This window comes from Panthera tigris, chromosome D4 (genome assembly GCF_018350195.1).
Source record: "Panthera tigris isolate Pti1 chromosome D4, P.tigris_Pti1_mat1.1, whole genome shotgun sequence".
Lineage (NCBI taxonomy): Eukaryota > Metazoa > Chordata > Mammalia > Carnivora > Felidae > Panthera > Panthera tigris.
The window spans coordinates 23,989,927-24,006,496 of NC_056672.1; the positions used below are offsets into that span (position 1 = coordinate 23,989,927).

The window sequence follows — 16,570 nt, forward strand, 5'->3', positions numbered from 1 at the left end:
ACTTCCTTCTGATTTCTCTTTATGTGTTCCTGAAAGACTCCTTGAATTTGTCTTCCAAACTCTATGTTGTTTACTTTTTTTATACTTCTCCCATGTTTTTAATTTCTAAGAGCTTACTTTTGCTCTTTAAATGCTCCTTATTGACAGTAACTTGTTCTTGTTTCATGGCTGCAATAGTTTTGTCTCTCTAAATATATTCATGATAATTTTTTTTTCTTTTCTCTGCATGAGCTCTATCTCCCCCAACTTGATATTTTTGTTTTAGTTGGTCTCCATCTTCCATGCTAGAGACTTTCCACAAATATCCAGTGATCCTTGGATTATTCAGAGGAGCTAAAATCCTGATGGAAAGTGTGGGGCGTGACTTGCCAACTTTGAACTTTACTGTAGGATGATGGTATGGAGGTTATATTTGTTGGGAAGATGTCTGATGTTAGTGTCTTAAGGTCTTCCCTCTTGGCTGGTCATACTCCAGGGAAAAGTCTTTGAATCTCAGAAAGATAAAGGTGTCAGTGTCCTGTAAGCTGAATGAGGAATATTGGCTTTTAGCACCAAGCACCCAGAATGTATATTGTCACTTAATGCCCCCATTTGTTTTTTTTTTTTTTTTTGAATAGTACCAACACTCAACTATGCCTGGCACCCATCCCCCAATTTAGCAGCCCTCTGTTTTATTCCAGAAAATACATCTCCAGATGTTGGTCTGGGTAGTAGTGGCATAGCATTGAAGAACAATACTTTAGGATAAAACTGCTTCTCAAACTTTCATCCCACCTTTCATCGAAACACCAGTTACAGAGGTATCTGCTTCCCTAGTTCCTCAGCTTTTTGGGAAATTCACAGTGTAAATCTAGATTATTCTCAGCTTTCTCCCACTACTGGTTTGGGATTCAACTTCCTAGCGTACCTAGGTGGCTCAGTCGGTTAAGTGTCCAACTCTTGATTTCAGCTCAGGTCATGATTTCATGGTTTGTGGGTTCTAGCCCTGCATCAGGCTCTGAGCTGACAGTGTGGAGCCTGCTTGGGATTCTCTGTCTCCCTCTCTCTCTGCCCTCCCCTGCTCACTCTCTATCCCTATCAAAAATAAATAAACATTAAAAAAAAAAAAGGATTCAGCTTCCTTAGGTTGTTCATTCAGTTCCCAATTTTCCATCTACTTTGCAGCTTCACAATTTTGTTGTAACTGTCTTCTGTCCTTGTGGGTCTAACTATCTTTAAAAGAAAATCTATATGACTCTAGTTTTAACGGGATTTTAGAGGAGATAATTTATATGCTCTCTCACCCCTGAAAACATTCAGTATTTCTGTTTCCTAACCGAGTCTTATCCTCAGTCATGTGCCAACTTGTGGAGGTTTTGCTGTCAATTTGCTTTATTTTTGCTTTTATTTTGAGGGCGTTAGGCCTTCCTTACGTCCTTAGCCAGCATTCATGGCTATAAGAGGAATCATGAAAGCAGGCTAGTTTCACAGCTGCAGTTATGAGGCAGAAGGTGGGCTCCAACACACTTCTGCAAGGGGCATATTTTATCCTTCAGTGTCAGCACACTGGATGGTCAGGAACGGCGGGCCACGTGCCTTCTTTTTCTTTCATGAGATCTATCTTGCTAACATGTGAAGCAGTATCCATGTTGTAAGCACCATGCTTCCCTTCCCTGGACCTTACGGGGAATGATTCTGTAGTGAGTAGTACATCAGGGATGCGGAACAGACAAGGGCGACGGAGCCCCTTCCCGTGTCAGGCTTCAGGCTGAAGCAAGCCTGAGCTGGAACAGAGAGAAAACTAACACCACTAAGGCGAACTTGGAGTTCTGATCATGTTAAGGGAATACTCATCTGGATATACCTTCTCATCAAGGGCCTGAGCTTCCTACTTGGAGCAATGGATCCACTGCCTCCACAGATAGAAACCCATCTAACTTGAATGGGACAAAAATTACATGTTTATTTTCACTAAACTCTAACTGAAATTTAGCATGTCAGTTCATATAAAATGCTGGCAATGAAATGCAGTAGTATTACTGGTACCTGTGACCACCCTGTCCACAAAATCAGATATTCATAATTTACTCTAGATTAATGCAGATGTCTCAACACACAGTTTACTTTCATGACTACATCACAAGTATCGGGACTCGGACCCATCACCAGATCTTGCACTAGATCTTGTGCCAATAAAACAGCATAAACACCATATTATCACATTGTTTAAGTATCTTGGGAATAGTCTTTCAATAGCATTGGTTTCCTTTACAATCCTCTGTATTTTGTTTTATTCATTTAAAAACATTATTCCTAGGGGTTCCTGGGCTTCAAAGGAGTCCATGGCATAAGAAAGTTGAGACACTGATCCAGAAGAGCCATGAACCTGCTGAAGTGTACATTCAGGGTGGAGGAAGCTTACTTCCACTCAGTCACGTGTAAAGGGCTGCAGGAGGTAGAAATCATCCAGCGTGCCAGGTGCACAAGTCAGCTGATCATGGCGACCAATGATGAAGGGCTGCGATGGGCACATCAGGAGACATCACGGAGAGGAGGCTCTGGCTCAGACCTGAGTGTCAGGCATAGCTGCCAGGAGGAACTGAGACGAGCAGTGCAGACAGGAACTGGGTAGGGCAAATGGACACGAGCACATGGTTCTCCAGGCAGAAAGCAGAGCCTGAGTAAAGGGTGGGGGTGTGAGGGCTGGCATATCTGAGAACAGATGTTTCTGTGCCCAAAGGTAGACTTTGGAGTAGAGAGAGGTGAGGAAGAAGCAGAACGTGGATCTTCTTTATTTGTCTGCACGTTTCATCAAGCCCCACCAGAATGTAATCTGCTTGGGAGTCTATTTTATTCACCCTGTATCTCCAGTGTCTAGAATCGTAGCAAATGTACAGGTAGGAGTCAGATCACAGAGAGCCGCAGAGATCATGTAAAGTTTTTAGATTTTATCGAAGAGGTAAAAACATCTGTTTCTGGAATGACTGATCAAGAAAAGAAGATAGGTGTGGTGAATTAAAAAAACTCCTGAGGCACCTGAGTGGCTCAGATGGTTAAGTGTCCAATTCTTGATACCACACTTGTGGTCATAAGATCAAGCCTTGCATCAGGCTCCATGCTGAGCATGAGCCTGTTTGGGATTCTCTCTCTCCGTCTCTCTCTGCCCCTCCTCCATTCACACAGGCTCTGTAAAAAACAAAAAAACAAAACAAAAAAACAAAAAAAAACAAAACAAAAAAACAGAAAACCCCACAAAACTCCTAAACCCACACTGGAATTATTCATAAGATATGCCCTGAAGGGATCTTTGTCCAGCTCTTGAGTTCTGCCTTGCTGCACAGCAATGGGAAGATGTGCCAGAAAACCTGCATGGAAAAATTTCCAGAAAGCCAAAATCCTAAGGACAGTGAGAAACTCCACTAAAGTATATGTCAAATGCTATGAAATGTGGTTTGTGAACTGCCAGCCTGAAAGGCCACAAGTTAAAGGACCTTGCACCTAAATCCCCATTCTACAGAAATTTAAGAAATATAAATTCACAAATAAACCTGATATGCAGATACAGAAAAAAATAAAGGAAACTGGGTAACTATTTCTAGGATTTTTCATTTGAAAATTTGCCTTACCCTGCAATTTTAAGTTGAAGCATTTTTGCCTGTTTTCCATTTTCAGCTATGAAAACGAAGCGTAACATCTAGATCTGGAAAGAAAAGATGTTATTTTTACTTTAAAGCTTGTAAAACAATATGCTTTCCTAAGGATTAATTCCCATCTTGTGGACATTTGCATATATCCATCAGAGATCCTTCTCAACAGGCTACCTATCATGGTATAAACATAAAGGTTACTCTCTAATTAGTTTGAGAACATCATTACCCACCACCATTGTCTACTGTCATTTAGATTCACACTCTCAATCACAGCTCTGGTGTTTTCTCCATCCCTTTAACTATTTGATACAATTAGACTTTAATAAATGGAGGTTCCACACCTGTAAGGACTCCATTCACAATTTTCCATTTTAATTTTCAGACCTTCGTTTTTCTCTCCATGATTTCCCCCTCTTTTAATTCATCTACACAATAGCCTATCCCCTGTGATACCCAACTTCATGTCCATCGAAATACCAAGAACATATATTGGAAGTAATCAATAAACTTATGTCAAAGTGAGTCCTCTACAATGCCCTATCCCCCAAGTAATCTGGTAAATTTTTTTAAGGTTTAATTTTGAAAGAGAGTGAGAGAAAGGAGAGAAAACACTAGTGGGGGAGGGGCAGAGAGAGGAGATAGAAAATCTCAAACAGTGCGCAGAGCCTGACACGGGGCTCCACCTCATGAACCTGTGAGATCCTGACCTAAGCCGAAATGGAGAGTCAGACACTTAACCGACTATGCCACCAAGGCGCCCCTCAAAACTTTCAAAGTGAGGGTGATAAAAGTGCCAGGTAGTATTCCAAGCCCTTTAAATACACTAACTCATTTAGTCTTCATAAACTTTCCGTGAGAATAGTACTTTTATCACTATTTTATCAAAGAAACAGCTGGGGTCCACAGAGTTAGTTAAGCCCCTTGTTCACAGTTACCCCACTAGTAGGTATATGAGGCTGGGTTCATCCTCAAGCAGGCTGGCTGCAGAGCTCAGACCTATGGCCATTAACATATGTTGTCTTGGGGCTCCTAGGCGGCTCAGTAGGATGAGCATATGACTCTTGATTCCGGCTCAGGTCATGATGCCAGGGTCGTGGGATGGAGCCCAGCATCCGGCTCCATGCTGAGCATGGAGCCTGCTTAATATTCTCCCTCTCTCCCTCTGCCCCTCTAGCCAGTTCATGCTCTTTCTCGAAATAAATAAAAAATAAAATATGCTGCCTCTTGATTACACGGTCCATGACTATTGTGTACGTGCATCTGTGTATGTCTGCAGAAACCCTTTGCAAAGCCTGCCTTATTTAAAGTTAATTATTTGCTCCCCTATTTAAGCACTGCATGCAGCAGAAGGGAGGCAGCAGCAAAGGGCTCAGGGCATGTGTCTAGTTAAACAAATATAAGGGCAATAAGGATGCCAATCAGTTCCAACGGATGCTACACAAGTGAGGGCAGGAAGCCTCATCCTATTTTAGGGGGTTGAGAGGGAAGACTCCTGAAGAAAGTGACGTTTCTGCTAAAACCCAAGGACAAGCAGGAGTTGGCTAGGCAGTGTGGGGAACGGAAGGAGCAGAATGAGTGTCGGAGAAAGGCACTAACCCCTGAGGTCATGAGGATGGCCAGAATGTGCACTGAAATTTTCCTGCAAAGCCTCCCAATTCCTGGCTGTCACATCCCAAGCTGGTTGACGTGCTGCCCCACTGGCCAAGGTGACATGGCTGTACCGTAGCACCAAATAAACCATGTGTTCATTCGTTTCTCTAGCCAGCTGCTGTCCAGGCCAGATAAGGCAAGTGTTTTAGAGGCATGATTTCATGTAGGCACATCCTAGAATTAAAGTTATTTAGGGATGCCTGCAGGAAAGCTGAAGGAAACACCCCAAAGGCCAACAGAAGCATGCTTTACTGAATTTACAATGCAGAAAATATTTGTAGTTCCTTAGACATTTGCATTGCTATAAAAATTACACTTTATGGTATAATTATTAATGGTTTGAAGAGAAATAAACAGTATAAACGAAATATGGCCAATACTATGAAAATGTAAACCATATAAATCAAAATCATGAAACAATTATTCAGTACCCAGAGGCCTACTTAATATATACATACGAAATTTCTTACACACATATACAATAAAAGCCCACAAAAGCCTTCACTCTGAAGCCGATCACTGTACAAATATGAAAATAAATCTTTATCTTTTAACCTCAACTTTATCTTCAGCAAGAGGGTTGTATGACTTGGGTTTATGCAAATCACATTTGGTATTAAATAATCAAATGTCACATATGTCATATAAAGCAGCAAGTGGAAAAAATAAATTATGAAAATGCATGAGGCTAAAAGTTAACAGTGAAAAATGTCTCCTTATCCAACATTCTTTTCCATGATGAAATTAAAATATTATCCAATGTGTCAGGATGCATAAAAAAAGGAGCATAATAGAATTGTGATTTTAAAAGCTCTCAAAGGAAAAATTGAGTCAAGATGAGTTAGCTGCACAGGACTATGCCAATGTGTCACAATAAGTCTAAGTTAAAAACATTAAATATTTTTTTCTTACCAAAAATACACTGTAACTTTGAGAACACCTTCATGAAATCAAATGTGAGTAATAATTATGATTTTCCACCAATGCAGCTGAAAGAACTTTCAAGTAGCTTTTCTTTAAACAAGATTGCTAACCAAAGCTGTAAGTCTCTAATTTGGATTTTATTGCCAAAATATTTATCTAGGTTCAAATAAAGATGATTGCTTTGTCTATTAAAGGTGCCTTTATAATCTCCGAATCTATGGGTGTACTAACCATACAATCCAGAGGCAAAAGCGAAGATAATACTTCTGTATCAAAGGTATACTCTACGTACAGACTGTCATACAAACACAGAGAGACACTTTGGGGGAAAATAAATAAAGGCAATACAACATGTATATTAACACAGTTTTGTGCAACTGCACCAAACACCTGAACATGTGTCCCCTATGTCAACACAGAAGATCCTTTCTAACCTGGGCTCCAAAAGATGCCACAGAGACAAACAGAAGTGGCCAAATCTGCATCTCACCATAGTCCCAAAATAACCACCTCCCTGCCCTGTTCCATTTGACAAGCAAGGCATTCTTTTCAGTCAAAAATATAAACTTCTTTTTCTGCAACCAAAACCACACAACAGAAATGCATGGTAGAGTTGCTGAGGATAGATCAAACTTTCCAGTGGAGGGAGGGGGGGGGCCAAATGTCAATAGAGAAAAGGCAAGCTTTTCAAAGCTAAAGGATGCTGTGGTTACTTATAACCTGTGTGTGTAACATATCTGGTCAGTTTTCATTTAAAAAAAAATGAAGGTAGGGAATTTAAGGTTTGATCATAAAAATCATAAACAGGAGAAAACTGCTACATGGGATTCTTTTAATTCAACAAAAAGGAACGTTATTAGCTCACATAATACCACAAATAACCACTATTCTTTAAGTTTTTTCAGCAGACTGCTTGGAACCTGGACCTATATGAACCAAGGTAAGTTCAAACGTCTGGTTGGAAATAACTTAATTGGTTCAAGACCACTGAAAGCCAAACACCAGAAACCAGGCTTCTCTCTAGGGTCAGGTGTCGACTCTCTCAGCTGCTAGCGACATTTCGGTGGAGAAATCTGGGAGGCACCGCAGGTTCTAGAAGAGCAAGGCCAACCAAGCTGTTGGTGAGCAGGAGTCACTAGTCACATTCAACAAAGGACTTGGACTTCCCATTCCTAAGGACAATTCCTCTTTTGAAGAGTTGGGTTTCCAAAACCACACATTTCTATCACTGTTCATTATTTCAGGAAGCAAATGCTGGCAACTAGGGAGTTGAGGGATTTGCACTGTATTGGAGATTATGTTTGTAAACCATGGGAAGGTAGGAATCAAGCATGCACATTTTCATTTGGCAAAATGTTAAATTGTTTCTACTGGTAGTGTTTTTTTTTTTTTAATGAGGTATAATTCACATACCATAAACTTCAGCCATTTTAAAGTATAGAATTCAGTGTTATTTTGTATATTCACAGTTGTACAACCATTATCACAATGTAATTCCAGAAAATTCTCACCCCCTAAATAAACCACATACCCATTAGCAGTCACTCCCAGTTCCTGTGTGGCCCCAATCCATGGTCATGACTTACTGGTATATATTTTTAAGTAAAGAGTGACAACTTTCCTGGGCATTGCATTTTTAGTAGTATGTGGCCTCCTAAGTTTTCATTAGAATTTTTAACATTGACTCTAAACCATGGATTTTGTAAGTATTCTGAGATTACAGTATCATTTTTTTCCAACTCTTTGTCACAAAAAAATGTTTTTTTCTTTATATATATAAAAAAATAGATTTTTCTGTCTCCACTGGAGCCTAACACATTACCATGTTTTTTCTCAAGTTCTGTTGTTTCAGAAATGAGAAAAGTCAATATCCCCAATATTTAAAAAGTACAACCGACCAGAGTCCTTATTAACTGTGGGCCAGCAGGGGCTCCTTCCCGCTCCATACAGCACACAAAATCTGAGAGGTCAAGGCCCGCAAGGCCAAGATGCTTGTTTCACAGATGAGGAAACAGATCTAATGTGGGTTGCTGACAGATCTCAGGCCACAGGCTAGTTAGCAGTAAAGCTAGGATGGTAACCCCTTTTTACTAATATTCTACTATCGAATATTTGAAATAAAATTTTGTCATGGATTATCTACTAAGTCAGCTACACATGAATCTAATTATGTCAGTTTCTTCTACAGCTTTGATCTGAGCAGGTGACTTTTTTTTTTTTTTATCACTTTTTACACATTATCTTGGAGACTCTGCAAGGACAAGACAAGTATATTTAACCAGGGGGCCCAAACCATTCACTGAAACATAGCAAAAAGCCAGGGCTCCAGAGAGATCTAGAGCACGATTCAGACTCCCACACTGTAACTTCCCACAGGCAGTGTCTGTAGGATGTACCACTCTGCAAGAAGCAAACAGGTCATGGAAACTTAGCACTCTGGGACTTGAGAGGCCAAGGATGTGTGGGATTTAACTACTGCAACAGTTCTTCATCTGGGTTGACTTTTTGGAACTGGTCCCGCTCAGATTGGTAATGGATTTGCTGTCATCCTCATCGGTTCTTTTTTTCACTTCCCTGGGGGAAGGGGGAAAGGGAGGGAGGGAGATAGGAAAAGAGAAAGAAAGAGAGAGAGAATGAATTATCGAGGTACAAAACCGAACCACAAATGGCTTTGTAGAAATAAAAACAACACTGCTAAGCATTTGCTGTGTGCCACCCAGACCTTGTGGTAAATGCTTTATAGGTATTGACTGTCTTAATCCTCACCAGGACCATATGAATTTGTTGTGCCCCATTTGATATATGATGAAACCAAGGCAAAAAAAAAAGGTTAAGAAATTTCCCTTCAGTCAGGCAGCTGGAGGAGACACAGAGCTGTGCTCTGAGCACCAGGCTACACTCACACGTGCACAAGGCAGGCACACACACATGTGCATAGGTACACACACACACACACACACACACACACACACACACACACAGCCTACTCTTGCTCTCTCTGGTGGTTTCATATACTTTATTGTCTCCCACATGCACAGCTCACTCCTTAATACTCTGGAACCTGGCTTCCATCCCTGACTCATGCTCGCTGACCTTCATGAAAACAACGATAACTTTATAACCATTCTTTAATTATACATGATCATGGATGTTGTGATGAATGTTTAAGTTAAAATCCAGAAAAAGAAAAATCTTCCTAAATTTCTCTTAGAATTAACAACTAGAGGCAACAATGACAAAAGATCTGTAAAATCTTGCAAAAGTCTCCTAGGGAAAGATCCTTCCACGTGTATTCCTTGGGATGCTCGTGAAACATGCAGGGACCCTGAAGTCCCACCTGAAACTACTAAGGACTGGCGTATTCCTAGTACAGCAATATATTTCAGTAGAAATAGAATATAATCCACATATGCAATTTTAAATTTATTAGAGACCACATCAAAAAATGTAAAAACAAACATGCAAATTTAATTTTATTAATATATTTGATTTAAATGAGTATAGCAAATATATTGTCATTTCAGCATTTATTATCAATAAAAACAGTAATGAAGTATTTTATAATTTTTATACTGTCTTCAAAATCCAGCATATACTTAATACCTACAGCACACTTAATTTGGGTTAGCCACACTTCTGGAATGTCCAAATTGGTCAGCACAACTCCAGAAGGTGCTCATTTGTGCTAATAACTTTTGAAAACCACTATACTGTGAATTGGAAAGAAGATGCCTCAGCGGAAGAAAAAAAGAGAGAGAAATTAATTCTTGCTGAAGGCCAGCTAATAAATGCTAGGCTTTACGTTTTTACATTTTTCTTATTTAATGCACATTCACATGCACACAACATAAACACACATGCAACCCTGACAGGTTGACAGGTGAGTACTATTATCCTCTCCCCAAAGGTAAGGAAACAAAGACTCAGGATAAGAAGGAAGAAACACGAGCCAACCTAGAACAGCCCATGAGACTCATTTCAGACTTCTGACCACCAGAAGCGGAACATGATAAATTTGTACTGCTTAAGGGACTACGTTCGTGGGGGTTCATTACAGCAACAACAGGAAAGTGATACAACTTCCAGCTGCATCATCTCAGACATTTGGTCATTCAACAAACTCTGGGACACTCTCTGTGAGCTTTGAGGGGGAGAAAGTCTAAACAAATCATTACAAGGCCCTGAGAGAGCTGCTAATGCCCATACACAGTGTGATGTGGGAATACAAAGGGTATACCACAGTCGTGCTGGCCTGCAGGAAAGGAAGGCTTTATGGAGACAGCTTCATGGAGACTTTGACAATGGAGGGATCTCTTAAAAGGACAGGGATTGAAGGGTTCCTGGGTGGCTCAGTTGGTTAAGTGTCTGACTTTGGCTCAGGTCACGATCTCAGTTTGTGAGTTTGAGCCCCATGTCGGGCTCTGTGCTGACAGCTTGGAGCCTGGAGCCTGCTTCGGATTCTGTGTCTCCTCTCTCTGTGCCTCCCCGACCTGTGCTCTGTCTCTCTCTCAAAAATAAATAAATGTAAAAAAATTTTTTTTTAATTAAAAAAAAAAAAGGACAGGGATTGGCCTTCAGTTAATGAGGAAAGGAGAGTCCAGGTGCAGGGAACAGCACGCATAAAGGCAAGGAAACATAAAAGAGCCTGGCCACAACTAGAAATAAAGTTTGACTGTGTCCACAGATTATCACTCCTTTGGGAAGCAAGATAAGAGATGCCACCAGAAAGGTAGGTGAGGCCAGGCTGTGAGGGTTTAGACATGTTGGATACAGTCATGCCTTCAGAATTTCTACTTGTTTATGGGTTGGGGATGTGGTTATGGAATTTTAAAAAGAAGTGGAGGTTAAAAATACAGAAAGTGGAAGTCACCAGCTAGAGACAGTTCTAGAAACACTGGGGACAGAAGGCATTAGGTGGAGAGAGAGTAAAGAAGAGAATGTGGAATGCAATCCTGAGACTGCCAACACTGAAGTGACAAGCCTACGCTTCAGATTCACGTGACAAGTCCCAATGATGCCACTTAGTAGCTGTGTCACTTTGAGCAAGTTGATCAAGCACTCTAGTTCTCCATTTTCTGATCTGTAGAATGGGTATAATAATCATAGCAACTTCACAAGACAACTCATGTCTCTCCTTCTGGGGGTTCCAATGGCCTCTATCAGCTACAATCATCTGGCTGCCTGGTCATATGTTTCTTCTTTTCCTCTCATGTTATTATTTTTTTGTTTTCAGAGAGAGGGAGGGGGAGGGGGGGAGGGAGAGAGAGAGAGAGACAGTGTGAGCAGGGGAGGGGCAAAGAGACAGAGAGACACAGAATCTGAAGCAGGCTCTAGGCTCCGTGACTGAGCCACCCAGGCGCCCCTCTTCCTCTCATGTTAAATTGCATGGCCTGTCTCATATTTATTTCCTCGGTATCTTTACTGAATCATGTATGGGGCCTCCATGGGCTGAGTGCTCACATAATGCAGACATTATAGACCCTGAAAACAAATATTAAGGAGGAAAAACATGTACCCACACTTTTCATCTGGCCTTCGGGTTTCTTTAATCCATCATAAATGCAGGCATGTCCCACTTTAAGGAAATCAACAGGGTTAAGGCTGGGAAAACTAGACTATCTCTCCAAAAACTACCACATGCTTAACAGCTGCATTTTAGGTGAGTCAGTCTCATGGATGGATTTACACCCACAGGCTCAGCTCCTGGGCTGAACTGATAATATCAACCTAAGCATTTTTTGTGGGTTTTTTTTTTCAATTTTCAGGCCATTGATCAATTAAATGCCCCTGGAACTTGAATCTAGTGCAAAATGCTTAAAGCTTGTGGTCCTGGTATGGCAAATTCACCTGCCAAGGGATGATGATTGTGACAGATGTCCCGTCAACATTACAAGGAAATTGCATTTCTAGGAGAAACTTTTCCTGGGATTGAGAGGTTTCCAGAAAAAGCAGTATTAGTAGTTGCAGGTGTTAACCAGACATTTATGGCCTCCTTTCAGAACAGAATTCTGTTTCAGACAGTGCAAATTCATAAACTCTTATAGTACACGTTTTAAGATGTAACACAGTGTGAAAGGGGCCACGACAGGAATTATCTTGTGAGATCCAAATCGAGAATGTGACATGCTTTGGATGATACATAGCTTTCTGAAGGATGAAAAACTTTTAAAAATGGTAATTTCACCTGTGGTGACTCTGCCATTTCAAGACATAGGTACTTTGACAAGCAAATCTGAAGGCAGGATAGAAAGCAAATTCAAGCATTTACATGTTTGCCCTACTTGTAATTTTCACATTTAACACATCGCTAACATAACTAAACCAGAGGCCTTGCACCAGGCTACAATGCAATAACAACAATAAAAGAACTCCTTGATAAGTGATTCACAGAAGTGACCTCGTTATCAAAATGCCTCTGCACACAGGTGTTCTAAGGAAAGAAGCACATGGCTGTGTGGAAGCTGCATGGTAAACAGGCGCCGGGCGGGAGCAGATGGGGAAAAGGCACAGGAGGCTCACAGCCTCTCCCATCTTTACAATACAATAAAGGGAATCGATTCTGTGCTCTGGGTGTGACTGTGGCAATTTGGAGTCATTTAACTTTAATATGACCCCGTGAAGACAATTCAGCATTAAACAGTGATTATGGGATTCAGTGGACTACTGGCTATTATACACAGAACCATGGACTGTCAGAATGGGAAGGACCTTGGGGGTCGTTTCCTCCAGGCTCCTTCCTCGTTTCACAGATTAGAGAGGCTGAGAGGAGACTCCATGGCTGTGCGAGGGCAGATTTAAGATTGGACTTTGAGCCTCCTGACACTACAGTCTTCCAATAAGCTAGGCAGCAAACGACAGGCTCACAGGGGGCCTGACATACAGCATCCTTTTCTCCCCACTGCCAAAGCTAAGGCTCCCTCCACCTCCCCTGGGGTTCCAGGTCAGCCTCGGGCCCTGCAATGTTCTGCAGACCTGCAGGCAGGCCCTTCCCACACCCATCGAGCCCAGCAAGTGCATCACCTCCACCCTGGAATCCCTGGGTATACTGCAGTGAAACACCATATGACCACCTGGAAAAGTGTAAACACCTAATAGTTCAGCAATGAATCCATCTTTAGTGCATTTCGCTGAATCTCTCACCACCTCTACTGAGTGAGCCTTCCTTGGTCAAAATGGCTGGAGGCCCCTATGCACACAGAGGTGCACAAAGTCACTTATTTCACCCAACTTACAAAGGTTTTACTTGGGTTCTTGTTTGACAAATATAATACTAGCCCATGATTCTCCCTGCGAATCACAGGCAGAAAACCAAGTAATTCCCCTGAATCTACAAATGTTTAATGTTTACCTTTTTTCTCCCTGTTCTAGGTCACACTCAAAGTTAGCACTGCTTTTGCTTTAAACAAAGATGATTTCCAGTGTGGTGGGGAAAGGTGGTTCTCTATCTTGGACTGATAGCAAAGGAGATAATTTTTAAAGACAGGCCATTTAAAGTCCTGGGCTAATTTCCTGGGGCAGCTGAGTGGCTCAGTCAGTTAAGCATCTGACCCTTGATTTTTGGTTCAGGTCATGATCTCATGGTTCATGAGATCGAGCTCCACCAGGCTCTATGCTAACAGTGTGGCACCTGTTTGGAATTCTCTCTCTCTCTCTCTGTCTCTCTGTCTCTCTCTGTCTCTCCCCACCCCCAACCTCACCCCATGTGTGTGCCTGCGCACTCTCTCTCAAAATAAATAAACAGTCTTTAAAAAAAAGTCCTGGGGCCCATTTCCGGATTCTCTCAAGTGAGGGCAAGGATCTTGCCCAAGGCCCCAGTCGAAGCAGCTAATAAGCACTAGAAACACCAAGTCATCAATATAAAAGCAGCACTTAAAACACTGCAAGGTATTTTACTTGTCAATGTATATTAGCAAGCCAACTATCCTTCTAAAATTAAGATTCTTGTAGGGGTGCCTGGGTGGCTCAACTGGTTGGGCATCCGACTTCAGCTCAGGTTATGATTTCACAGTCCGTAGGTTTGAGCCCCACGTCAGGCTCTGAGCTGACAGCTCAGAGCCTGAAGCCTCCTTCAGATTTTGTGTCTCCCTCTCTCTTTGCCCCTCCCCGGCTTGTGCTCTGTCTCTGTCTCTCAAAATTAATAAATAAAAACATTTAAAAAATTTTTAAAAAAGATTCTTGTAAAACCTCACAAATGACCAGGAAAAAAAACCTACACAAATTACACTAAAATTATGGCTTTGTCAGTAATTAAAGATCACTGGCCTGAATCTTGTTAATGTATACTTTCTTTTCTTTTTTTCTTTCCTTTCCTTCCTATTTTCTTTTGGATATTTAATTCCTTTAGGCCAGTAAAGAATCAACTTTTCATTTGTGGCAGAAAACTAGGCAAAAAAGAGAGATCTAACAGATAATATTGTTATTTCCTAAAAATTAAATTTACTCCCAAGGATTAAAACACTCACATTTATATTCAAGTTCCTCAATGATATAATTTTTATTCTAATCTATATCCCAAAGTGTTATTTATTATTAACACCATTACCTTAGCTTAGTAATTATCTGACTAATAATTTTAACAAGGTGCTTCCAACTGGCATGATATACAATTTGCTTTGTTGAGGTTTTTTTTTCCCCTTTACCCAGGAAAATGTCATAATAGATAATTTCATAATAGTCTCTTGTGTTTAAAATCTGGTTCCTGGAAATGATTCATACAAGTCAACTATTAGCTTTGCAGTGACATTTTGCAGAAATGTCAGCGACACCTCAGATGCACCTGTTTTGTTTGGCAGTAAAGGTACTTTGCCAACATTCACAGTGCAGAGGCAGCATTACCAGTTTTTATAAAATCTGTGCTCAATTGTTTCGCTCACCACTACTAAATACAAGACTGTGTTTTCGAATGTATATTCATGTTATGGTCAAGAAATTTGATATATGCACCAACTACACGAAAATTCAATCCTACTTCCAGTTTTCCAAATATGAGGCCACACTTTACCGAGCGAGATGGAGAACAGCTTCCACTACATTCGAGCCATCTTTGGCGCTGGTTTCACAGAATAATGCCCCATAGGTCTGTAGAAAAGAAATACACACAATTAAATGAAGAATTCTCTCTCTCTCTCTCTCTCTCTCAGGTCTCTTCCTTAGGTCTCCTGGAATTTTAGCTTTTAAAACCATCAAATAAAATAAAAATACTCTTCTGTTGAGGATGCTAATAGCCAAGAAACTGGATTCAGAGTTTCAATGCTTTAAGAAAGAGTAAATCTGAATCTAGTTATGCCAGAAACAGTTTCTAGTCAGAGGAATTTTATTTTGCCTTAAAAGTAAGCACTGTACACAATTTCATGTTTTAAGGTTCTTCCCACAGTCCTATCGCAGTTGCTACAAATGTTCTCTAAAAGATCATCTGAGAGAAGTAAAAATGATAGCTTAAGGTAACCACTCACGAATTAAACGTCCATCAAAAGTATGTGTCCTTTGGGCCAGCAGCTAACACACATCCCTTCACACTATCATCTTTTCCTATCAAGATTCAGCAACCTCCATGTTGCTAAAACCAACTGACATCTTCTAGGCCTCTATTATTCAACCTCCCAGCAGTTATGTATATGATCACTGATCATATTCTCCTGCTTCAAACCTTTCAATGTTTCTCATTCCTCCTCAAGTAATGCTCAAGTGCTTCACCACGGCTGACAATGAGGTCCCAGCCCACCCCCCAGCTTTACCTGCCATCATCTCCCCTCACAATGCTCCAATTACCCTGACCTTCCCTCCGTTTCTCCAATGTTCTAAATTCCCTCCTACCTCGGGACCTGTACACCTGCTGTTTCCCTTACCTGGGTTATGCCCTTCCCCCATCAAACCCCTTCTGCAGGCTGACTCCTACCACCCTTTGGGGTTTTCAGGTAATCCTCCCCGGAGGTTAAGATTCAGTGTTCTCTCACCCTGACAAGTTGCTGCACAGCCCTCTGTGGTTTTCCTGCATTGCACTTGCCACAAGTGTAATGGATGAAGTTACTTTTGTGTCTTTGCCTGGAGACAATTTCCCTCAGGAAAGGCCTGGGTGTGGGCAACACTGTCCATGTGGGACAAGGGGAGGATGTAATGGCTGCTCTGGAGCATGGAGAGAGAGAACGACACAATGGGGAAAGATTCCACTCCACAGTGGGAACTTCACCCATGAGCCCCTGTGGATTCCACAGAAAATGCATAAAAATCACAAAATTCTAGTGGAAATGGGTAGCGCTGCTGCTGAGTTCTAGAGCTAGGATGTCAGGGGGTGAAACAGAGATTGCCTCCACAGATGCACAGGGGTAGGGGTCACAAGACACACAGGTAAACAAACCTTGGGAACTCAG

The 16,570-nt window shown here is 41.3% G+C and overlaps 1 protein-coding gene across 3 annotated transcripts in view; it reads right to left on the reverse strand.

Annotated features, from left to right (window-relative positions):
* Positions 1-2,067: 2,067 nt before the first annotated feature.
* RASEF (RAS and EF-hand domain containing) overlaps positions 2,068-16,570 on the reverse strand; it is an 82,142-nt gene continuing 67,639 nt past the window's right edge. Inside the window, exons 16-19 of one of the 3 annotated variants that reach the window (XM_042964743.1) lie at positions 15,205-15,281; positions 8,600-8,777; positions 3,606-3,679; positions 2,068-2,656 (exon numbers count right to left, since the gene is read on the reverse strand). In XM_042964743.1, the coding sequence (XP_042820677.1) occupies positions 8,672-8,777; positions 15,205-15,281 (183 nt within the window). In that variant the 3' untranslated portion in view covers positions 2,068-2,656; positions 3,606-3,679; positions 8,600-8,671. Of the gene's footprint in view, positions 2,657-3,605; positions 3,680-5,225; positions 8,778-15,204; positions 15,282-16,570 lie in introns of all 3 variants that reach the window. The other 2 variants (XM_042964742.1, XM_015539985.2) reach the window with 2 other exon arrangements.